General features: G+C 35.5%; 1 protein-coding gene across 4 annotated transcripts in view; it reads left to right on the forward strand.

The window, feature by feature from the left end:
• The window catches only part of KIF27 (kinesin family member 27), an 84,596-nt gene extending 64,303 nt beyond the window's left edge, over nucleotides 1-20,293 (forward strand). For 3 of the 4 annotated variants that reach the window (XM_057722349.1, XM_057722352.1, XM_057722350.1), the window contains 5 exons: nucleotides 744-959; nucleotides 6,059-6,265; nucleotides 7,700-7,898; nucleotides 9,855-10,019; nucleotides 16,897-20,293. In XM_057722349.1, the coding sequence (XP_057578332.1) occupies nucleotides 744-959; nucleotides 6,059-6,265; nucleotides 7,700-7,898; nucleotides 9,855-10,019; nucleotides 16,897-17,381 (1,272 nt within the window). In that variant the 3' untranslated portion in view covers nucleotides 17,382-20,293. The remainder of the gene's footprint in view (nucleotides 1-743; nucleotides 960-6,058; nucleotides 6,266-7,699; nucleotides 7,899-9,854; nucleotides 10,020-16,896) is intronic. The other variant, XM_057722351.1, reaches the window with a different exon arrangement.
• The last annotated feature ends 6,332 nt before the right edge of the window (nucleotides 20,294-26,625 follow it).

Below are 26,625 nucleotides of genomic sequence, written 5' to 3' on the forward strand. Positions count from 1 at the left end.
CGTATAGAAGAGGAGGTGTAAGAGTGCTAAATCCTTGTCTTCCGTATAATAAGCAGATAGTATCTAAAATTGGTAATGTTATTTAGAAACATGGACGTAAACACTGGAAGCAATGGCTTAAAAGGTTGAAGATGGTTGTTTCTAGGGAGCAGAACTCAGGGAAAAGGGTGGGGTGGGAGACTGCTTTTTTAAAAAATTATAAACCTTATGGTAGTATATACATATAATTACTTTGATGAACATCTCTTTAAGATTATCTTAAAAATCTTATAATGAAGATATGAAGATCTCCATAAATCATAAATCTAACTGGCCATCATTTTGACCAGAATGATATAAGAATAGAAATTATGTTCAAATAACAACAAACTAAATGTCAACCTCTAGGAAGTGTTAACATAATTAATTCTACTATGTAACAGGCCAAGAAAGAAAATATGGAAAATAATACAAAAGAAGAATACTGCCTCTCAAAACCTGTTTTGTATAGTCTGGTATGACCAAGCAATACTTAGTAATAAATTCATCATTTGAAAAATCTCCGCCTTTAAAAAAAAAGGCATTCACCTTAAGATGTTAGAAAATGAAGCTCCTTAGCCCCCCAAAAAATCCATGTGAGAAAACAATAATGTGAAAGCTAAAAAGAGGTTCACTTAGTAATTTTCTCTGTGTTTTTCCTAATTTATTTACAGTCTAGATTTCTAATTACTGATCTTGGGGTGTCTGACTGATTGTCTTTTTAGGCTTTAAATACAGATAGTTTGAAAATATCAACTCGCCTGAACTTGTTGGACCAGGAGTTGTCCGAAAAGAATGTGCAGCTCCAGAGCAGCGCAGCTGAGGAGAAAATAAGGATTTCAGAACAAGTTCAAGCCCTCCAGAAAGAAAAAGATCAGCTACAGAGACGAAGAAACAGCGTGGATGAGAAACTTAGAAATGGTAGTGTGTTATCACCTGAAGTAAGTCAGTATGCTTTGGAACTGGAAGTGCTGTATGATGGATCACCTGGATGACTTCCTCCATCTTTGTTACTTAAACATAAAAATGATGATAAATCTGGTCAACGTTGTTTCCTTGAGACTTTGTCAGATGTAATGAGTTTACCTGGCACCTGTTTGGCGCCATAAGGCATGCTTGACTAGAGACTGTGATGTCCTCTTGTAGAGGTCCATGAACGTGGCTCCTTCCTGGCATTGCCAGGAACTGGGAGGCTAATACTTCCCTTGAGTATGGCCTTTCTCAGCTGGGGTTTCTCATCTGAAATCACAGAACACAGAAAATGATTTGAGGGACTTTTTCTCATTTCTTCCAAAGGCACTCTTTTTCTCATTTCCACCTTCTCTCTATGCATCTTTCTTGAATGATACTTGCTAATTCACCGCATATAACAGATGTCTAGGGCATTAAGGGTTTCTCTCAGAAAGTACAGGAGCATGTTCCACACTAAGTCCTAGCCAAGTGGATATATAAAATTCAAACCCCAATAAAAATACCATTTAGGAGTTTTTTTAAACTATGTAAAAGATGTTTCATTTATTGGCGACCAAATTGTGCCAGACTGTCTTTTTTTCAAAATTTTACTTCCGTTGGCAGTGGTCTCCATACCTTATTACTTTATCAGACAAAGATGAACTTCTGAGCCTGGATTTTCTCTGCACATATTTATAGTTGATGTCCAAAGTAAGGGAAAGTTGCTAAGAGAAAATAAGTGACTGGGAATCACGCACCTTGCTGTATCTTGTAGTGTTTTGAATTGGAGCAAGCGTGAGAAGACGTTAAAGGGGCTGGTTAAGGAACGGGAAAGGATTGCATGACATTATTGTTCATTGAGTTGATAAAAGAAATTGAAGACACACTTGATTGGGGGCTATGTGACATGATAAGCTTCTACTGCCCTATTTTATAACTTAAGTTGGGTAGCTTCCTCTAGAATCACAGAATGAGGTTGTCCTCCTGAGGCTGTTAAATTGGCGTCCCAAGCCTGCAGATGTGAAGGTCTGAGAGCCTTCGATTCAGCAAAACATATGAGCGTGTAAGGAATTCTTGCCTGCCCAGGACAGTTACTGGGCCCTATGGCAGAAACAAAAAAGCAGAAAATACTGTGCTCCTCTTGAGGAATTCATACTCCATCTAAGGAGAAGAGAAAGAAAGATGAGAAAACTAAACCATGAAGAACATAAAAAAGCAAGTTATAAATGATGTAATAAAGCTATACTTGTTACATTATTTATACAAAGCAATGCAGTGATCATCTGGGGGAAGATTCAATTAAGGCAGCCTTGGTGGATCAGAATCTTGAGCTGGATTATGAAAAACGTGGTATGTAGTGATAGATATAAGAGAGAAGGCCATTTTAGATAGAACAGTGTTAAGGCACAGAGATGGGAATGAGCAGATTATGTTTGCAGAGGGGTAGAGTGTCCATTCTTTTTAAAATTTTCATTTTTTTAATACAATTTTTAAAGGTTACACTCCATGTATAACTATTACAAAATATTGGCTGTATTCCCTGTGTTGTACAACACATCCATGTAGCCTGTCTTACTCCTGCCATCCCCCTACTCCTGTAATGCCCCTCTCCTCCTCCACTGTTAACCAGTATTTTGTTCTCAATATCTGTGAATCTGCTTCTTTTTTGTTATATTCACTAGTTTGTTGTAATTTTTAGATTCCACATATAAGTAATATAATATAGCATTCATCTTTCTCTGACTTATTTCACTTAGCATAATACCCTCCAAGTCCATCCATGATGCTGCAGAGGGTAAAATTTTGTTCTTTTCTGTGGCTGAGTAGTATTCCATTGTATATGTATATCACATCTTTTTTTATCCATTCATCTGTTAATGGACACTTAGGTTGCTTCCGTATCTTGGCAGTTGTAAATAGTGCTGCTGTGAACAATGGGGTGCATATACCTTTTTGAATTAGTGTTTTTTTTTTTTTTCTGGATATGTACCCAGGAGTGGAATTACTGGATCATATAGTAATTCTATTTTTAGTTTTTTGAGAAACCTTCATAGTTTTCCATAGTGGCTGCACCAGTTTACATTCCCATCAACAGTGTATGAGGGTTCCCTTTTCTCCACATCCTCACCAACATTGTTATTTGTGTTCTTTTTGATGATGGCCATTCTGACAGGTGTGAGGTGATATCACATTGTGGTTTTGATTTGCATTTCCCTGATGATTAGCACTGTTGAGCATCTTCTCATATGCTTACTGGCCATCAGCATTTCTAGTGTCAATTCTTATCTTCAAGAAACATTTAACTTTCTATTCCATGAGGAATTGTGTAACTAAAATCATAATGAAGTGTTTTGTGGTGAAGATACTGTACAATGCATGATACCTATTTGGCAGCAACCCTGGATTCGTTTGAGGGAAGGGTGAGCCTCCTACAATTGTTGGGGTCCCATTTAGTCTTGTGAGTGTCTGTGAACCCTTCTTCCACATGGGTGGTTCTTCTTAGTGTAGTTCTGAAGTGGACTCTGCTCTCACCACTGTTTTCAAGCCAGACTAATAGTACCAAATGGATCTCCAATAGCAGATGATCAGGAACATGAGATTCTGCTGTGACCCAAGACCTCAGTAAAATCTAGATGGAATGGTTTGCTGTTTTGATGTCTTTAAACTTCCTTAGAATTATTTTTTTTCCACAATAAATCAGAATATTTTTTCTAATTGTATTACTTCATGGGAAATGATAGAAAGATTTTTAGATCACTGTACTAGTATAGGGTTACCCAACAATTTAATATAGACAAATCACCTCCTTTTGTGTGTGTGTAAAATCCAGAAACTAAAATTAAAAAAAATAAAATATTATTACTCTATTTTTCTAATAATGTAGAGCAGTTGCCTAATAAGTGGAGTATAGGAAGAATATGTGTGAATATCTCTGTTTATTTCCTCTTTTAAACTTTCAATTTCACGTTTTATTGTTAGAAAATGAATATAATTTATAGAGAAAGATATTCAGTGCTTGCTCAAAAGGTTTGTTGTTTTGCCGATGGGAAATTTGTGCTCTAAAAGGTTTGCAGACTACTGCTTTAGAGCCTTGTTACTCTCAGTGTGATCTCTGTACCAGCAGCAACAGTACTACCTGGGAGCCTGTGAGAAATGCATAGCCTCAGGCTCCGCCGAGACCTGCTGAATTAAAAGTCTGCATTCTTACAAGATCCCTGGTGCATGTTTGAGAAGCAGTGCTCTGTGACAAAGCACAGTCAACGCTTGAGAATCTAAAGTTTCTGAGTTGTGGCAAATTTTTCATCCTGGGATAGCTTCCCATTACCACTCATTTTTGTCAGTTTACAACCTTTTGCTGGGTTAGATGGAACCACAAATATTTATATGCTGGAGCCTCACTAGAGCTTCTATCCTCAGGGTTCTGTAGTCCTGCTACAGTGCTTCCCTAACTTAGATCCAAAACTCTAGAAGCTAAATTTGTACCAAGTTGTTCTCAGCCATTACATAAAGGCAAGCTCTTTCCACATTTATTTTTGGTAGGATATAATAATCATAGTGTGCTCTCAAAAGTCAAATATGTTCTTGGGTTATTCACTTTTATTTTCTGGTTCTTCTTATTCACCTAAGTACGTTTCAGGATTTAAGTTTGTTTTTCTTAAAACGGTGAACATTATTTTCTTCCTTATGGAGTGATTATCAAATCTTCAAATTCTTGATGATTAGCAATTGCACAAAGAAATAAAATGGCTGTTGAACATTTTTTTTTCCAAAATGGCTCTTTCAGGATATTTTATAAAATGGCTTAAAGAAAAAAGTATTATTCAACCTCCCACTGGAATAGGTTATTACATACCTTTTCCCTGAATTCCAGAAAAGTAGTTTCGGAAGTCATTCTAACTATTCTTTGGGGAGATCAGAGATAGTAACATTATTTTTCTTTGAAATGCTGTGGGGAGGAGTGGAGAGAAGTTTTGGGGTCATGTACTCAAGACATATGAAAATGTTTTTTTCTTCTCTCCCTTCATTAAGTCATTCAGCAGATACTGAGTTTTGTTTTTTTTTTTTTTTAAGGTTATTCATGAATATTACACTTTATTTAGTTTTTTCGGTTATGTCGGGCTCCTTGCGGTCCTTTCTGGTGTCCGAGGCCATCTGCTTGAGTTTTAAACTACGTAACGTACTGTGCTAGGCAATAAGGATGTGAGTATGGACAAGACCATCTCGCCTCAAGGAGCTTAAAGTCGAGGTGGCCTCCACCACAAGTACGGGGAATACAAACATATATATCCGAGTCTTACCACAGACAAAATAATTTCTTACCAGAGATTTAGATCCACCCCCCACCAAATAAGATGTTATTTGGATAGTTCAGAGAACTGCTAGGTTTTCTGACAGGAACTCATCAGATGTTTTTCTTCCTACAAAGGAAATTTTCTCTGCCATATGAAAAAAAGGTTTTGCTGCCACCATTTTTAATGCCTGTACTTTCCTTCTAATGACATCTCCTAGGAATCTTATGAAATGTTTCATGTCCTAAATCCTCACTACTTTTTCTTATGCTATACTGTGTTTTTTCCCTAGAGACTCTCCTCTGATTACTAGTTCTTAATAACTTATTTTAATATATTCTTTCCTTCCTAGCAATATATTGTTTTGATAGATCCTTGAAGGGACACCTGAGGTCTCCAGATCTCACTGACACATAAAATGCACTTTATGAGCCACGGAGGGAGATACATGACAACATTGTCAAACTTGTGAGCTGAGGCTTTGTTCAAGTGCTTTCCTTGGTGATCAGCATTTGCTTACGACCTTGGGATGTTTCGTAACTCACCTAAATTTTCCGCTTCTTCCATTTTACTACCCAAGGTTTACTATAAGGATTCAATGATTATTTTATGTGTGTGTGTGTGTGTGTACATGTAGTGCATTGTGTAGCATAGCAAGCACTCAAACTTTTTTTTTTAATTTAGTAGAAGAATGGTAATGTCCGTTAGACTTAAATAGCACAGTAAGATCTTAGTATATGAAAAAGTCCAAGTTATACTATTTCATTTAAAATGAGTGATTTCTATTGTATTACATCTAGGAAGAACATGTTCTTTTCCAACTTGAAGAAGGGATTGAAGCTTTGGAAGCTGCAATTGAATACAAGAACGAAATTATCCAGAGTCGCCAGAACTCGCTCAGAGCTTCATTTCAAAACCTCTCTCGTAGTGAAGCAAATGTCTTAGGAAAACTAATTTGCCTGAGTCCTGTTGAAATTAGAGCTATTCTTTTCAGATATTTTAATAAGGTTTGTTTTTCAGGGACAGAGGATTTTCTTATAAAGAGGGGTTGAGATGCTCATACAGCTCGCATTTATGTAGAATTTACAGTACTGAGTGTTGTCTGAAATCTTTGTTCTTATCCAAGTGTGTAGGCCTAATTTTGTGAGGTTCTTAAAGTTGAACGGCCTTTTGAAAGAAGGGCTTTTTCAAATAGTTTTAAAAACCAAAGAATTTAAGTTATATTCCTCAATCACTATTTCTTGGATGTTTTCTAGATTTGGTTGTTCCTACTCAGCATTCATGAAAACTCAAGGGCCTTCCAGGTTTGGGTTCCCTTTCCTTCATTGCTGTAGGGTTTAGATCTTTCTCATCATACCCTGTGTAATGAACTGGAGGTGAAATGGTGCATCAGTGACAAAGATAGTAATAGGTTTTAGCATTAGCCTGGATGTGCTTAATATAAACTAGAATATTTTATACAGATTTGACAATTTACTGATAGAGATGTTTCATAGCATTGAAAACTATATCTGTCTTTGCTCTAATGTCTTCTCTTAAGATATATATTATGAAGTGTTAAACAAGTAGATAACTCTTTTCTCTGAAAAATACATTCAGTTTAAGGGACTAGCAGACAATTAATGAAAAATAAAACACTGAAGTTTTAAAATAAAGTTCTAATTCTGTTAGACAAGTGAAATAAAGATGAATGAATTAATGGAAATGTTATACACAGCCCTCCTCTTGGATAATTACTGTCAGTAGTAAGCTTCTGTTATTGATGCGAGTGGGTGTGTGGAGGGCAGAAATATGGTGCATATTGTCTGAGGCTTTGATATAGATAACTCTTTTGTGGTGTTCTTAGAGCAAGGGTTCTTAACCCGAAGCACCCAGGCCAAGGTCAGTGAATTTTCTGGTCTTAAGAACCCTTTGTAGAAATGAGTATTTTTCTGGAGAAAAGGTCATTGCATTATTAACAAGTTCTGTGACAAAGATATTGTCTGAAGTGTTTTTTCTTCGTATCAGTGCAGAGAGGAACCTATTGGACTAAATATACAATGTGAGACCAAACTCTATAGTTTAAAAAATTCTGTCCCTTATACTTATAACATTCATTTTGGAGTTAAAAATGAGAATTATCTTTAGATTCTTGATATCTTTTTAAACTGGAGAAATAGAGTTATAGGATTATAAATGTAAACTACAAAGATCATGTCTAAGAAATGATGGAGGGATGATTGTTAGAGCAACATTATATTTAAAATGAAGTTGTTATCAATTCAGAATCCCAACAAATTAAAAAGGCTGTTAGGTTATTTTGTCGGTATGTTACAAAGCATTTGCCTAGTTATACCATGGTAGTTAAGGGAGTTCATCTTTATGAAGTCTAAGAGAAGTAAATCAGTCTGTTATATTCAGCTGTCTAAGACACTTAAAAGATCAAAAAATGTCTTTGCTAGGTGGTTAATTTGCGAGAAGCTGAACGGAAACTACAGTTACAGAATGAAGAAGTTAAAATGAAAGTTCTGGAACGGGATAATGTGGTTCGTGAGTTGGAATCTGCACTGGAACATCTGAAATTGCAGTGTGACCGGAGACTAACCCTCCAGCAAAAGGAACACGAGCAAAAAATGCAGCTGCTGTTACATCATTTCAAAGGTAACTGTCCCTTCTCGTCAGTTATGTAGAGGTGATGTGTAGGAGGGGGATTGGGAAAGGAAGATGGGACAGAATTGGATCACTTAAAGCCCAACATGCATAAGTAGTTACTACTTGTATGTGTTTTATGCTTTACGTGTTTTGGTCGACATGTTAGGATAGTTGACTTTGATGTAGGGCTATTCATGCTTGAAACACCATCTCCTCTGCCTGTCCCCAGTGACACAGAGAGAACTGCTGCAATCCTGTTAGTTTGTTGTTGGTCTAGCTTTTACGTAGGAATGTGGGATGACTTCTGGCTTGGTGGTGTACAGTTGAAAAGTTCCCTATCTCTATGATATAGAACCTTGATATTTAAATCACTTTACCTTCATAAAATTAAAGTGATAGGTTCTGTCAGATTTCTGGTAATATTTCTTGTTATAGTTATCAGTCAATCATAAATTTTATGCATTAAGGTTATCGCTTAGGTCAAAATTAGTCTACCATTGATGGGCACATAGTGTTAGTGCACAGTAGTTCAACCATCAACTGTGGTATGGGAAGAGTTGTCATAGCAGTTGGTCTTCACAATACCTGGGCTTATGGCTGGTACACAAACAGTTGCTATGGCAACAAAACCACTGCCTGGCAATACTTTAATGCCTGGAATGCTTCAGTCCAGGCGTCTTAGCTGCTTAGTCTTGATTCTTGTGAATGTATAGCTGGAAATGGGTTAAAAGGGATCTGGAAGAAGCAACCTGAGTAAGCAGAAAATTGAAAAATACATGCATTTGAGTGTTGAGGCAGTTTGCCTCTAAGTTATTTCTATGACCAGTTAATTAGCAACCAGTTGCCTGATGACAGGATTTCCTTGACTGGATTCCATATGTTATTTCATTCAAATATGTTCTCCTTATCTTATGTTAATTCTGTTGCAGTCTCTAAAAGTGATATTTTAATAGAATTTTAATACGTTTTTCAAATGGTTGGCATTTTACCACACAAGCTCATGCTTTAGCCAAATGAGAACATTTTATCATTCCTTTCTATAGCTGGGACAAGTTTTTCATAACAAAGTTGTAGCTGAAAATGTTAACAACTTATGAATTCTCTAATTTCAGCTGAATATAGGCCATAAAATTAAGTTGATTTTTATGATATCCTTCATGGGGATTCTGATTTATGATGTTATTAATTTAAAAAATTTTTAAACAGGATGGTGGGTTAATGTAAAATATACAAATATGCTTAGATCAGTTTTTTTCAAAACAACCAAATATAACAAAAGATAATTACAAACCAGCAGGACCATTTTATAGATTTACCAATAGGAAAGAGTAGGTCTGAAAGTGTATATTTCTGAAGGTCAGCAAACTGCGTTTTACTGGTTCTAGAACATAACCCAAAGGGGGAAGTTTTAGACATTCCTAAATATTAATTAGAAGCTTTAAGTTATATTGTGGCATAAACTAGAGCTTTACTTATGCTTTTTTCCTCCCTTCTTTTTTGGTGGTGTTTTCTTTTGTAATTTAATTCTTCTAGCCTCTTTTGACAGGTTTCTGGTTTTTGAGGGCTCTTTTGATTGTATATTTCTTGCACCTATAAACCTTAGGCTCATGACTTTGCATATATCCACGGTTCCTGATATAAACTTTAAGACATTGATGCAGCTGGACTGAGTTCCAAATGTGAACCTTCCTTCTGCTGTTCTGAGGATAAATTTAGTTAGCAGCTACTCAAAAAGTGCTTACGAATCACGAAAAATGTGATGGTAGGGGATAGGGTGGAGAAGGGCTCATACTACTTTGAAAAATTTTACAGGCAGAAGACTCCAAATTGTAGCTGAAAACAAATTCATCCAAGTAACACATACATATAACCTACTTCTGACCCTTGAATAGAGTCTGGGAGCTCTGTTAGAATTTTCAATCACTTATTTTAAACTGATTTTAAATGTAAATTTCTGTTTTATAGAGCAAAATGGGGAAGGCATTGTGGAAACTTTAAAAAATTATGAAGATAAAATCCAGCAGCTGGAAAGAGATCTTTATTTCTATAAGAAAACCAGCAGAGATCTTAAGAAGAAACTTAAGGAACTGGTAGGGGAAGCAATTCGGCGGCAACTAGTACCATCAGAAAGTAAGAGATTTAGTGTTACTTGTCACGCCAACACCGTAGCATGGTTTGTAGTGGAGTCTTTCCCAATTGATTGATTATTTAGCATTAGATATTTAACTTCTCTGTCTCTGTAAGCAAAAATAATTGTCTAGTCTTTGTGTAAGACAGAACCACTGGAGAAGAGAATAAATGAACAAATGTATGTGTGTAAAGGATAAATGATCATTTATTGGATTGCCTGCCATGCACCAGGGGCTCTTATAATCTCTAACTCATTCAATTCTTTTTTTTTTAATAAATACATTTATTTATTTACTTATTTATTTATTGGCTGCATTGGGTCTTCGTTGCTGCACCTGGGCTTTCTCTAGTTGTAGTGGGCAGGGGCTACTCTTTGTTGCAGTGCGTGGGCTTCTCATTGCGGTGGCTTCTCTTGTTGCGGAGCACTGGCTCTAGGCACTCGGGCTCAATAGTTGTGGCTCCCAGGCTCTAGAGCGCAGGCTCAGTAGTTGTAGCGCATGGGCTTAGTTGCTCTGTGGCATGTAGGATCTTCCCGGACCAGGGATGGAACCCCTGTCCCCTGCATTGGCAGGCGGATTCTTAACCTCTGCGCCACCAGAGAAGTCCCTCTAACTCACTTCATTCTTAAAATAACCCTAAATATAGGATAGCTTTTGTTTTCCTGTTTTATAGTAAATTAAGCCTTCTGATTATCATAAAAAGTAAAATAAATAGAGAATAATAAAAGTAAAGGTAAAATAATATTGTATGCATTTCTAAGATCAGTCAGGTTTTTTATATCATGACCTCTGGAAATTCAAAAATAATAATAAAACCCACTGTTGAGACAAGGATGTTCTTGCATAATTATATGTAGATATATAGAATTACTACCTGCCTCAATGAAACGATGAACCATAACAAAGAACTTTGCAAAAGCAAAAAGTGCCATGAAGGTGATATATTGCTATGATTAAAACATATTGTCTTTAAGCCCACCAATAGAGAGGAATCAATATCTCTAAAATAATATATTTTCATTTTATAAAAGAATTAGCCTTCCTTTAGAGAAAGTATTCTTCTAATAAGTTAAGAATGACTTTTTAAAGTTGACTTTACAGCCTTATTTAGGAATACAACTATTTGGTACCTGTAAAGAAAACTACTTAAAGATGGGTATGACAGGATGTAAAGAGTACACCTGAAACTAATATAATGTTATATATCAATTATATCTCAATTTAAAAAGATAATTATAAAAAATGAAACCATAAAAAATAGAGAGAGACCAGTGGAAAATTATATATATGCACAATGAAAAGATATATGCTGAATATATAATATAAGCAGAATTAACATAGTTTTAAATCTTAAAACTTAGTAATATTTTAGAAAAGTAGTTCTAATGCTACCTTATATTTATTGTATGTATCATTCATAGGCATTTTCCCAAGTAGCTCCACTTAGTCCTTAAATTCAGGGTAGGATGGAATATGCTAACCCCATTTTTAGATGAGGGAGTTAAAGCTTAGAGTGGTCCAGTGACTCATGAACAGACCAGTATTAGAACATGGTCTAAGGTTCCTGGTCTTCTGATTCCTGGTTCTGTGTTCTAGTATAAAAGTCATTTTAGGATAGAGATGTGATACAAACATACAAATTCTGTCAAAGAGACTAACCTTTCTGATTTTCAGTGTAGTAATGCAGAGGTATTTACTCATATAATTAAAACATTTACTTGAAATACTGCCAGCAACATATAGCTGAACCTTTTACTTGGAATGTTATCTGCAAAAAATTAAAATGTAAATAGGAATTAAGTAGGAAACAGCAACTAGCATAAAACCATTTTTGCTTTAAAAAAATCACTTTCAAATTTGAGATACCTGAAATTAGATGTTTATGGTTTTAAAGGCTCGTGTTTATACTGCTGAGTCTACTAGACATCTCTTAGAATGACAGTGTGGTCTATGGTGGTAAACAGGTTTAAGAAACCTGGATCCTCATCATGCTGTTCAATGAAACAAACACAAAGCTTTACAAAAGAAATTAGAACACTTCCTAACACCATACACAAAAATAAACTCCAGATGGATTAAAGACCTACATGTAAGGCCAGACACTATAAAACTCATAGAGGAAAACATAAGCAGAACACTCTATGACATACATCAAAGCAAGATCCTTTTTGACCCACCTCCTAGAATCATGGAAATAAAATCAAGAATAAACAAATGGGACCTAATGAAATTTAAAAGCTTTTGCACAGCGAAAGAATCCATAAACAAGACAAGAAGACAGTCCTCAGAATGGGAGAAATTAGTTGCCAATGAAGCAACGGATAAAGGATTAATCTCTAAAATATACAAGCAGCTCATACAGCTTAATACCAAAAAAGCAAATAACCCAATCCACAAATGGGCAGAAGACCTAAATAGACATTTCTCCAAAGAAGACATATAGAAGGCCAACAAACACATGAAAAGATGCTCAACATCACTAATTATTAGAGAAATGCAGGTCAAAGCCACAGTGAGGTATCACCTCACACCGGTCAGAATGGCCACCATCAAAAAATCTAGAGACAATAAATGTTGGAGAGGGTGTGGAAAAAAGGGAACTCTCCTGCGCTGTTGGTGGGATTGTAAGCTGGTACAGCCACTGTGGAAAACAATTTGGAGGTTCCTTAAAAAACTACAAATAGAACTACCATATGACCCAGTAATCCCACTCCTGGGCATATACCCAGAGAAAACCATGATCTGAAAAGAAACAAGTAGCATAATGTTCATTGCAGCACTATTTACAATAGCCAGGACATGGAAGCAACCTAGATGCCCATCAACAGATGAGTGGATGAAGAAGATGTGGCACATATATACAATGGAATAAAATTGAACTATATGTCATGAGGTGGACAGACCTAGAGTCTGTCATACAGAGTGAAGTAAGCCAGAAAGAGAAAAACAAATACTGTATGCTAACACATATATATGGAATCTGAAGAAATGGTACTGATGAAACCAGTGACAGGCAAGAGTGCAGAAACAGAAGTAGAGAATGGACTTAAGGACACGGGGCTGGGGTGAGGGGCAAAGGGGCAGTTGGGACGAGATGAGAGAGTAGCATAGACATATTTACACTACCAGCTGTAAAATAGATAGCTAGTGGGAAGTTGCTGTATAACAAAAGGAGATCAACTTCATGGGAGATGCCTCGGAGGGCCAGGACGGGGAGGGTGGCGGGGGGGGGGGGGGGTGGGAGTCGCGGAAGAGAGGGGATATGGGGATATGTGTGTAGATGCAGCTGATTCACTTTGGTGTACCTCAGAGACGGGTACAAGAGTGTAAAGCAAATATATCCCAATAAAGAGTTTAAAAAAAAAAGTTAAATAATCTTGGAGATGTGTAAAGTGAGATAACTCCTGTCCTACCAACTTATCTGGGAAGTCTAGTTTTGTTTGTTTGTTTTGTTTTTGTTTTTGTTTTTTTGGCTGTGCCATGTGGCTTGTGGGATCCTAGTCTCCCGACCAGGGATTGAACCCAGGCCGCCAGCATTGGAAGCTCAAAATCCTAACCACTGGACAGCCAGGGAATTCCTAAAAGTCTAGTCTTAATAACAATGTTGAAGATGTTATCTCAGCTAATTTGCTACGAGGGTGAGTCAAAGATTATCCCCACTTAGGTTATATTAAAACTTCTGATGCCCACACTGTCTTAGCGCTTTCTGTTCAAGGCTACAGTCTCCCGTCATTGCTGTGCAGGTTTGAATGTGTTACATCAGTTCATTTGTAACTGCAGTATGAGCAAAAATGGATACCCCACTTGTGATTTGCACGAAACAACGGTAGCGTGCAGTGACTCTTTTTTTGTGGTCTGAGGGTGTACCTGGTGCCGTTATTTATCGAAGATTTTGTGCGCAGTATGGAGAAAGTGTTTTGTCATGAAGAAGTGCGTATGAATGGATAGAGAAGTTCAAGGAAGGTCGCACAAGTGTTAGCCATCAAGAAAGAGCCGGATGCCCGTCCACAACCACGGCTGATGACAACATTGAGCGTACACGTGAAATGATCCTGTCAAATAGACAAGTGACAGTGGATTATGTGGCAAATCAGCTATGGCTCAAAGGTTAAACAATCAACAGTGCTTGTTACAGTGAGATGCTTATTGAAGAGCTGAAGCCTAAACTTCGGATTAAACACAGAGGACTGCTATCCAAGGGCGTTGTGATCTTGCATGACAGTGCACGTCTGCACTCTTCTGCCCACACTGTTGACACTCTGCAAAACTTCGTTTTGAGGTGTTACAACATCCTCCCTATAGTCCTGATCTTGCTCCATCAGACTTTCACCTGTTGGGTCCCCTGAAAACACCCCTGTGAGGACGAAGATTCACTTCTGATGAAGTGAAGACAGCAGTGCATTTTTGGCTCTCAGCTCAGCCTAAAACATTTTTTAATGAGGGAATATGAAAGCTTGTTGACAGGTCGACAAAATGTTTTGAAAAGCAGGGAGATTATGTCAAAAAATGATATAATTTGTCTTCTCTAGAAGAATTAAATTCTACAGTCAAAGTGCGGATAATTTTTGACTCTTACTCGTACTTCCCCTAGAACCGTCTTAAATATCTTTATTTTTTGGCTATAAAAAGTAATATGTAGTCATTATAGAAAACATTGAAAATGTAGAAAAAAATAATTTAAAAAATCACCCATAATCCTACCCACAACTATTAACATTTCAGCATAATTGTTTTCAATGTTTTCCTTATGCTTTAAAAAATTTCATTTGGAGTCATATTGGTGATACAGCTTGTACTATATCCTATCTCAAAATGCTGCTCTAGTATAATGACATTAAATAAGATTTGTTTGAAATATAAAATACAGCAGTTTAAATATATCAAATTTTGAGTTCCCTAAACTGTATTATATGCCTAATAATCAGTATCCTAGTTAACACGTAACTGTGTTGGTATTCAGCTGATTGGGTTTTAATAGTCATCTTTTCCTTGTCTGCCTGCAAGACTTTATCAGCTTTGAATATTTTTAGCATTTTCAGATAGCAGAAGAATTAATTATTTGACTAAAATATCTTGGTCACTTCTTGGTCATGCTTCTGTTACAGTGCGTCTATTTTCTAATATTTTATGAGGATAAAATCAGTTTATATGGCCATGCAGTCTATGTACTTGTTTAAGTATTTAAAATTCTCCTTGTATCAGTTTAAATTATTATAAAACTCTTTGTGTCAGGATACTAGAAGATCTGGTTGGATCCTAATTTCTTTTACTGGCTGTGTGACTATGGGTGAATTAATCTTTCTTTAGTTTGTTCCTTCAGTGGTGACATTCTGGAAGAGGGAAACTTTGTATTGTGAGGAATCAGAGTGGGCTTGGGAGTGAGCCTTTCCAGTGAGCCCATCTCTGCTCCTTCTTATATGCTCTTAAAATTAAGATACCTGGCTCCCTTCCCCAGATACTGTGACCTGGGCATCAGGATTTTTTTTCATTGAAATATAGTTGATTTACAATATTGTGTTAGTTTCAGGTGTACAGCAAATTGATTCAGATACACACACACTCTTTTTCAGATTCTTTTCCATTAGGTTATTAAGCATCAGGATTTTTAAAAGCTTCCAGGCGACACTAATGTGCAGCAAGGTTTGGGAGCCACTGTGATCAGTGTGATCAACTTTGTACCTGCTAATTCCATGTGAGGACCTAGGTCAGATTTTTTGCTAATTCAGATTTTTTGTTTGTGAGAGGAATATTAAAAACTAGAAAATTAGTCCTTTTTTTTTTTTTATTGAGGTAGAGTTGATATATGGTATTATATAAGTTTTAGGTGTACAACAGAGTTAAAAGTTATATAGAAAATCGATTATGTTTTAAACCAGGGTCACAAACTAAAATGCCTGCAGGAGCCAAGAAGCCAAAGTGAGCAGTGGGACTGCAGCAGTTGTCTAAGTTGGCAGGGACAGCTCTGCTCCAGCTGCTGTTGCCAGGCAGAAATTGTCAGTTTCTCTCATTTTTTCTATAAAATATGGAAATCTGTATTTTTATATGAAACTTTCCACTTTTTAAATTTTGCATCACATATTATCTTATAGGCTAAGTAGAACATGTCTGTGGGCCAGATTTGGCTTGGTAGCTGCCAGTGTGCAACTTCTGTTTTTAAACTTGGTATTCACAGGATGAGAAGTGTACTAATTGCGACATCAACATATGTTAAAATTGGCATTTTTTCCTTGCATTAGGTCTAATACCTATATGGACTTTCCTTAAATAAGTTTTATCTTTGATATTAGAGGATTCTATGATTTGAGGGCCTTAAGCTTTGATATCTTCACTCACTCCTATCACTCATTCCAGCGGGGTGGTCCCCACTAAGGGGTATACTGTTATTTCCATTTTGATGGTGGAAGTTGTGGCATGTACCCCAGAGAACATTCAGACAGAAGAACCCTGCTCTCATGCTTGGAGTGCCAACCAAGACTAGATTTTCACACATATAATGCCAAGTCCCAGAAGATTCCCTGGAAATATGACCAGGATTTGGACTGTGATTCACCAGTGGCAAGCCCAGCAGAGGCAGGTGTGGAAGGGCACCAGAGAGGCCTAAAGAACTCCTGTGTTTCCAGGGGTACCAAAATCTCTAGAAGACTGTTTCTCAGTTTTGTTCCATTAATTGAAAGTTATTCACATGCAAGATGCCTCTAAGTGAATAAGAATAATTCATGTTCACACTTCTGTTCATGTCAAAGAAGTCACTTAACAAAAACCAGAAGACATAATTTACATTGCATGATAATAATGTAGTTATGTTAGGATATCATGATTAAAATACTTGTTTTGTAGGAAACCTCTAACTTTTTTCCTGCTTTTTGGATTATTTTTAGATCATGATGCTGGAGATGGAGTCCAGAACCCAGAAGACACAGGCATGGTTTCAGACGAATTAAAATGGGCATCCAGAACTGAAAGTATGAAATTAAGTGGAAGGGAAAGACAATCAGACAGTTCCACAAGCAGTTTAAGAACACAGCCAAATTCTCAGAAGCTCTGGGAAGATGGCCCAGAATTTCCTCCAATTTGTAGCTCTTTAGCACCCACTAGTGGGTATTTGTTAAGCAATGAGGACAAAGCAGAAATAGATGAAAATCAGTTTACAGAATCTCACAGTCGGCCAACACCCCAAATTCAGCCAGTAGGAAATGTGGGACAGTTGCATGGTGTCACGCCTGTAAAGTTGTGTCGCAAAGAGTTACGTCAAATTTCTGCCTTGGAACTATCGTTACGACGTTCCAGTCTTGGAGTTGGGGTTGGATCTATGACTGCTGATTCCATTGAAGTAGCTAGGAAAACGAGTGACTTAAAAACTTAGGCATGTTAATAAGAAAATTTTTAATTTAGTAAATGTGTAAGATTCCTTTTTTCTAACCTGTTAAAAATTGAAGCTTAAGATCACTAGCTCCTCCCTCAGCATAAAAGAAGAAGGGGAGGAAGGAATCCCTATTGCTTTTGTATACCATGGATGTGTATATCTTCTATAGTATATTTGAGGAGTTTTAATTTGTATTTCCATAATAACCAAACACGTTTTACAATACTATCAAGTAATGGAACATTTAAATATTTCCACATATAAATTTGCTTAAAATTTTTTCCAGGTATATTTGAAGAACAAAATTAAGAGTAGGATAATAAACTAAAATATCCATCAAATGTATATTATTATATAAAAGTGTATTATGAAGTATATTATTATTATTATACAAGTATGTTAAAATATAGTAATTATAATATCATAAATTTATACTGTTATTCACAAATATAAGTATATTTTGTTATTTTTTTAAAAAACGGTTAAATATTGTTTGTATCAGAGGGAGAGTCACCTGCTCCGTATGTTTTGGCACAGCTGAAAATTTGTGCCACAATGCACTCTATGGGCTAATAAGGCAACTGGATAGGTTTAGGGATTAAGGTTAATTTATGGTCCTCAGCGGTTGAGTGATCAGTCTTGACTTTTTAAACATGGTCTCTGCTCTTTTTCTGGAATTGTTTTTAGAGTATTATATTATTGGTTTGTTAATAGTATGGAATATAGGTTTTCATCTCTCTCCTGCTCTGTCTATTCAGCATTATCTCTCATTATGCTACTAAAATTGGGAGAAATGAATACAGTTCCATGGAATAGGGAAACAAGGATAAAATAACGCTCAGGCATTCTAACATATCAAGGAAAAGGTATCTGGTCACATGGAGTACACCTGTAAAGTTTGAAGTCTAGCCAGAGGATCTTCAGCTAATAAATTGATGGGCTTAATCTGAGATTTTTTTCTCTACAACCTGGTTAGTCAGGTCTGTACATAGACGGCCCAGATTGCATGGGGGTTGTAAATATGTAAATGAAATTTTTTCTTCAAGATTTTTTTCGTCTAAATCTTATTATATAATATAAACCTCAGTTTGGAATTAAGAACTAAACATTGATTTGTCCAACAAATACAGTTTGTACTTTTTCATCGTATTTTTCAATCACAGGAAACATGCCCTTATAATGACCAGAGGTACGATTCTGTTACATATGTTGTTATTTTTGTTACTTTTCCAGACTTTTGCTTGTAAAATAAAGTTTTTTTCTTAAACTAGTTAATGTTTGGGTGGGGCAGTAGCAAAATCACCCTGATTTATGGAAGCTTACTCCATTAGAGTAACCCACCTTATTACTGACTCCAGTTTTTCTTATCTGATTATACTAATTCTTTTCTTTCTGATTCATGACAGCTAATTTTTTTTCTTTTGTTCTTTCCTCTGTTGTTATTGACCCTGACCATCTTACCTAAGACCCAAACTATTGCCCTGTGCTCAAAGACCATTTTCTTTTTCTCATTTCCAGCCCCTAGGGAGTAGGGTTCCTTGGTCTTACTGGTAAAAAACAGTTCCTATAGGAGAAGAAAACCAAACCAAAACAAACTTCTATATTGATGAATAGTTTCTGTATCTCTTAAGTATGGTATTAAGACTCATTTGAATTATGGGTTAGATAGACTTCTGTGAGCTTAACCTGGAAACGGAACTACAATCTATAACTTAGGCCCAATGAGAAACTATTTCAACCAACAAATTTACAAACCAATTTAGAGATTTTATTTTTAACAGGGACTATTTGAAGTAAGATTCCTGTTTTCAGCTAGTTTTCTCTTTTTTGCCTTTGGTCTGTATAATATATATTAAATATATATCATTAGAATGTGTGTTTTAGATAGACAGTAGCAAAAGGCCAGTGCCTTAACAAAGCACAGCAATCATATATTTATTAATAAGTACATATTTATTAATGAAGGCCCTAATTTTAAGTTCCTTATAAAATTAAATAATGATTTACAAATAATTCACATAAGAATATATTTTGACATTGGGATTCTGCCTGCCCAAGAAATGGACAGATTTGCTTTACCTGTGGAAATATAAACAAATTTTCCAAAGCCAGCTCACTAACAAAGCAAGAAAATTATATTAAACCAACAATGAGGAGATTTGACAATGCAAATGTGAACTGACATCTAAATAACAATAGGTACAATTTTTTTTCTTCCTTTTGGTTAAACATATATCCTTTATATGCTATGATAGATTTCATATACATACTCAAACACACACATATAAATAATGTCCTGAATAATATATTCTGGGAGTGAACCTCTTGTCTTTCCAGTTTAGTCAGTGCACTCACAAAGGAAAGAAAAATTAAGGCACCTCTCCCAAGGCAAATACAATATTTTTTACATTAACTAGTAGTAAATTTTACCCTCTGTTTCACATGCTCTCCTTAGTCTAAACGTTTTGTCATTGTTTGCCTTTTTTATATGTATATAAAATATGTTTGTGGGGGTATTTGTTGTTGTTGTTCATTATTTTTTTTCCACCTATAACAGAGCACTTGGAAAGAAACATACTTGCCTCCATAAAGTGCTAGTTCTTTCCCTAACTCCAGTGTCATAGGTAGAAAGCAAGAGTTGGAGATTTCTATGAGTGTGGAAACCGTGGGTGGCAAGAACATCAGTGAAGGTGCTTTTGTGCTTCAATGTTTGTTTTCTTTTGCTAATGGTTTTATCCCCCCTCAGTTCTTCATATATCTTCAGGAACTCAGGGTCCAAGGAGTCAGCAAAAATATACATATGGTCTTCAGCAATGTGGACTTTATTGCCATTGGCTCATTTGTAATAGTCCAGGTCAATAAAGTGATAAATGCTTATTTAAGAATGGGTGTCTTATATTTTAAAACAAAGGTTCTTGTACTAAGTCTCAGAATGAATTGCTAAGGAGTCAGGTCCTTAGTGGGAGTTTGGGTCTGTAGTCAACACCAATCCTCATGCAGTAAATGCAAGTATGACGTTTTGCTCTTACATTTATCTCCTTAGGCACATACTTGTGATTTTACAAAACACTGGAGTATGAATAATGAAAGTTCAGCATCCACTCATGTCTACAGTTCCTCTCGCAGCTTCACTGGAATTTTTAAAAATATTCATTATGTATATTTTACATTTAAAGATATAATAGGCTGCAGGCTGCCTTAATTAGTACTGATAACACATTTTTCTTCTACATTTATATTTTCGAAAGTTGAAAATAAAGATGAGAGTGAAATCCTGCCACAATAAATATCTCAAATGCATTGGGTATGTAGTATTTTGAGTGCGTCTGGGCACTAGTGTTCAAAGGGTGGGTATGGGAGCATCTGTCTAATGGGGAGGAATATTTTATCACTATCATTGTTTACCTTGATGCTGACAATAAATAGGCTGACTTTTCACAAGTTTCACTGTTTTTAAATTCTCTACAAACAGTGCACCCCTTAATGCCTGCATCAGGGGTGACTGCTTCCATTCCTTGCTTTTGGAATGCAGTGCATACATGGCACCAAATACTGGAGTGGTGTTTGATTTTTATAATAGCCTTCATGTTGACACCAACAGTACCCCAATGTGGTGGTAATTAGAACAAGAGAAATTACAAAAAGCTCAGAAAAACTTGATGTTATAATGTTGGCTTTTGATATTTTGCATAGTTAAGCTTATTTGTCTCTTTTTATATCTTTTTTTCCTAGGAATTTCCACAATGAATCATCAGAATTGCCACTATTGTAATTTAATTGAACCCAAATAAATTGACTTAGATATAGGTATTAGGTTCTACAGGTATTATGTTCTAAATTATTCTACTGGTATTAGGTATTAGGCTCCAGATTATTACACAGAACTCTATTGAGTTATCTCTACAGTACTTGAAGAGAAAAATACAAGTCTCACAGACTTTGTTGTAATGAGCAAAATCCTTATGTGCCTAAGGAATAAAACCATTCACAACAGATGAGTAGAAAACCAAACATCTAAAAAAATGTAAACTTACGATTGTTGAAAATTTAAAACTCCATTTGTTAGTAAATACTTGTGTAATTAAAGTAGAACAAAAGAAATGTATCTTGAAACAATATTTGCATACTGTATTATTGTGTTTTCAAGCTTATTACAGTATATACAAAGCGAGGTATGATTTTTCAAGTCCAAAGTGGTAAATATTGTTAGAATTTATCTGATCTAAGGGGTCTCTTAAAAGAGCCACTTCTTGAACCCTGCCTTAAGTAACAACAACAGATTATAGGCAGATAATATCTTACTTACCCCTCACTCCCCACAGTGTTCCAGGATTCAAATAGCTCTGATAAAAACAAGAGAAAAAGAGGTTTATTTTAAAGCATTCCATAGGCCAGCAAGGAATTTTCAAAAATATTTTGAGAGAATATATTTTATTTCTCTTAAAACAACACAAATTTAACTTCGATCTTTGGCTATCTCTGTACCCTAAAGCATGCTCCTAGTTAGTATTGAATTTGCCATTTGAAAATATACATCCCAGTTTTCAGTACTGATTCCTCTTCCTATGATTACTTTAACTCAGGATTGTATGAAAAAAAGCCACCCTAGACAGAATTTGAATGGAAATTGTGGAGCCATTCAATAGAAAATTACTAGAAACGTTAGTTTTAGGTAAATTCCATCCGTCGTATCATAAACGAGAATTTAAGTGAAGGATGTAAGTGATTTTACTATTGAAGAACCATGAATAGTATGCCAAAACAAACACTGTAGGCAGAATTGACAGGATTTATCTTTATAAAACAATAACAGTTTTGCTTAATTTTTCTCTCTGCTAAAATGTCCCGGAGTTTTTCTACTGAAAAATCTTTGGATAAAAGACTTCCATTCATGATTACAAACCAGCAGCTATTAGACTGCCTTGAGAGGCTGGACTGATGTTATTCATTTTTGTTTGTGGCCTGCAGTGGTATTTTATTGTTTGCCATGAAAGGAGGAAGGAATTAATCTGAATTCAACTGATTTATAATTTTGATAATTTGTAAGTATTAAAATTATCAAAGTTTTGTTACTTCCTAGCGTGCTTATTTTTTTCTAGATAAGGAAAAGGGCAAGGTATTTGTATACTGAGGTGCCAGTCTTCTTTTGGAATTCTCATCACCTGGGTGTTGGGCAGCATTTGAATTGTTCCATTCAAAGCCTGGAACTAAGCCTATCTGTTCATTTTCCCAGCCAGCACTAGGTGTCACTGGCTGTAAGACGACCAGAACATGATCAGAATGACCCAGGTTATAATCTTATTAATGGAGTACATTAAATAATTACATTTTCTAAGACACCAAACAGCCATTTAAAAAAAAAAAAAGCAATTTATGAGTCACTCCCTTGCATTTAAAATCAAAATCTTATTTTTCAAATGCAACTCTATTTAATAAATTGGGAGTGAAACTACTATTTTTACTACATGTAAATAGTTTGTAACTTTATCAAATAAATATATAAAAGCACTTTGAAAACTAAAGCATCATATATGTTTATGATAGAATTATAAGTAGGTTTTCCACAGAGTTGGTTGTGAGAATGAGATAACTTTTTAGCACAAATGTGGTTGCTTACTCTATAACAAGAAACATTTAAAACAAATTCTCAGAGTTTTAATTACACATGTTAGCAACAGTAGAAATAACTATTCTCTGGAAAGTTTCATGTGAATTCTGTTCTCACAAGAAAATATTTTAAAGACTTGGCTGAGTCTATTTTTATAGGCCTCAGAAGTGCTTCATGACTATTTCTTTGATTTATAAACAATATGTTTTTACTGAGTTTTTAACCACCAGTTTTTGGCTATTTGTTACTTATTTCTTTAGTAACAGTTACATTTTTTAGTTATTGATGAATTCTGGCTAGAAAATAACTTTTTTTTTCCCTGGGAAAGAATTTATTGAAAAATACCATTTTTCCTGATTCATTACAATGATATACAGTCCCCTGTATTACAATGTGCCTGAAATTAGGTTGTGTCTTTTAATAAATGATGTCTTACAATACTGAAAATAACTTTTCTGAAAACTGAAAAGTCTAGTTTCTATTTGGTAAATATTTTAAGCTCTATATTTACCTCAGGGGAACTGTAATAGTTAATTTTTTGGTACCTGTATAAGTATGTGATCATATTAACAGCAAAGTCAACCTTTGGCATTTAATACTCTTAGCTACTATATACAAGAAGTGTATTAGACTTAAATCTAACATTACCATGGTGGTCTCCTTTATAAGGATTCTGAAGGAAGCTCATTCTCCTTAGTTTGCGAGTATCTGCCAATTTAAGGAATATTTTGTCTCTATTTAGATCAAAGCACCCATGACCTGTGCAGCCAAGTAATCAAAGAGAAGGCCAAGACTTCAAGTGCAATGGAACCTACAATCAGAAGTATTCTAGTGGATTGTGAACAAATAAATCAGAGAGGAAGAATACTAACACACACTTTTTCCCTGGAAGAGTTACTTTCTTTGGTGCTGAGGTCCTCTTATAAGGTTTGTTACAAAGTTAATGATCTCACTAATCACTGAGAAAGAAAACTAGATATAAGGACCTGGTTATGTGAGTTTAATTGGGCTATAGCAAACCAAGACACCCTTTAGAACCAGGCCAGTACCGCAGCGTTTAGTTCTTATGTGGGGAAGAATCTGTGCCTCTTTTCAAAGGGTGAGCTGATAATTAAAGTTACTTGTATTCTGAAAACATCACAAAAATGGTATCTATAGACAACAGATGGAAATTTTCTTTAGATATTCAACTTATAGGCATTTCCCCGCTTTATGTTTTCTATTAACCTTTATTATTAAGGATAGAGCTGAGAACTAAAAGCCCCATCACTCAAGAAACTAACATTCCAGTGATAAGTACTATGGAGAAAATAAAGCAGAGTAAGGGTATAGAGAATCAAGGATGCTTTTTTTTTTTTTTTCAGGTGGAAATTATTTCTGAGTTAGGCAGACACACACAAAGCTATAAAAACTAAATATAAGCTCACTGACTTACAAATTGCTTTTCAATTGACCCAATGCATGCATGCTGAAAAGGGGCAAGTATCATAAATTGCATCTGAACGCAGAAATCACATCCAACCAGTTTTTATGGGAGGGGAAGCGCACTGACTAATTTTGCTGAGCCATTTTGTCTTTTCACAAACAGCAAACTGCTCTAGATCTACTGCTTTGAACTATACAGTTGCTTAGGACTTATTTCAAGTTTAGGATCACATTTTACTTAAAATTTTTTTGAGATATAATTCACATAACATAAACTTTACCATCTTAAAGTGCACAATTCAGTAGTTTTTAGTATATTCACCCTGTTGTGCAATCTAACTCCAGAACATTTTCATCATGTCAGAAAGAAACTCTGTACCTATTAGTAACCAGTCCCAATTTTCATTTTCCCCCATCCCCTGGCAACCACTGATCTCTCTGTCTCTGTGGGATTACCTATTTTTGACATTTCATACATCCTTTAGTGTATGGCTTCTTTTCCTTAGGATAATGTTTCCAAGATTCATCCTGTAAGAGTATTTTATTCCTTTTTATGACTGAATAATAATCCATGGTGTGGATATACCACGCTTTGTTTATCCATTCATGAGTTGATGGACATCTGGATTATTTCCACTTTTTGGCTCTTATGAATAACCATGGTATGGAATGCTATAAACATCTGTGTACACGTTTTTGTGCGAATATGTTTTCAGTTCCCTTGGGTATATGCCTAAGAGTGGAATTTCTGATTCATATGGTAATTCTATGTTTAACTTTTGGAGAGATTGCCAAACAGTTTTCCATAGCAGCTGCACCATTTTACATTCTCATCAGATGTGTATGAGGGTTCCAATTACTTTACATCCTTGTCAACACTTGTTATTGTCTGTCTTTGTTATTACAGCCATGCTAACGGATGTGAAGTGCTATCTCATTGTGATTTTGAGTTACATTTTCCTAATGACTAATGATACTAAGTATTTTTTTCATGTGTTTATTGGCCATTTATTTATCTTCCCTGGAGGAAGATCCATTCAAATACTTTGCCCATTTAAAATTGAGTTATTTGTGTTTTCAAAGTTGAATTGTAAGAGTTCTTTATATTTTCTAGATACAAGTCCCTTAGATATATGATTTGCAAATATTTTCTCCCATTCTGTGTTGTCCTTTTATTTTCTTGATGGTGTCGTTGGGAAGTGTCAGTTTACCAGCTTTGTCCTTTGACTATTTGGGGTCCCTTGAGTTTGAATATGAATTTTAGGAACAGCTTATCCATTTCTGCAAGAAATTCTGTTGGAATTTTGATAGGAATTACACTGAATATGTAGCTATATTTGGGGAGTATTGCCATCTTAACAATATTAAATTTTCCAATCTATAAACATGGGCTGTCTTTTATTTATATCTTTAATTTCTTTTAACTATCTTCTGTAGTTTTCAGTGTACAAGTCTTAAGCTTCTTTGGATAAATTTATTCCTGAATATTTCTTTCCTTTTAATGTTATGGACTTGTTCTCTTAATTTCATTTTCAGATTGTTCATTGCTAGTGTATAGAAATACAACTAATTTTTGTATATTGATCACAATTTGTGGTGGATAGTAAATCTGGGTTAGAAACACATCATACCATGAATCAAAGAAGTTAGGTAATGTTTACCCATACAAACTGACTGAATGAACAGAAATCCACCTTTTTTTTTTTTTTTAATTGGCCACGCTGTATGGCTTGCAGGATCTTAGTTCCCCAACCAGGGATCAAACCTGCACCCCCTGCAATGGAAACTTGGAGTTCTAACCACTGGGCAGCCAGGGAATTCCCAGAAATCCAACTTGCTATTGTTGTTGATGATGATGATAACTTTTTAGCTGATTATTTTAAGGTTATTCCTTCAAGAATTGTTTCTGTTTTTATTATTGCTAGGTGAAGGGTGGTAAGAGTGTAGAGCACTGCTAGGTAATTTGGCTTTGGTAGTCTCTAGTCTCAGGTCTTTCACGTGTATTTTTCCTATTTAAGTAAAACACAAAAGGAACAATCCTCAGCACCCTGTCTGTATCATGAGGATACTTTCTGTATATTCCTCGGTGCTATATATTTTAAAGATTAATGGTGATGCAGAGAAAGCTAATTTATTCAACCAAGTTCTATGTGCTAGATCTTATGCTAAGTGCTAAATGCTAAAGAAAACATAGTTTAATAACTCACAGAC

Source organism: Hippopotamus amphibius, chromosome 2, assembly GCF_030028045.1.
Source record: "Hippopotamus amphibius kiboko isolate mHipAmp2 chromosome 2, mHipAmp2.hap2, whole genome shotgun sequence".
NCBI classification, from domain to species: Eukaryota; Metazoa; Chordata; class Mammalia; order Artiodactyla; family Hippopotamidae; genus Hippopotamus; species Hippopotamus amphibius.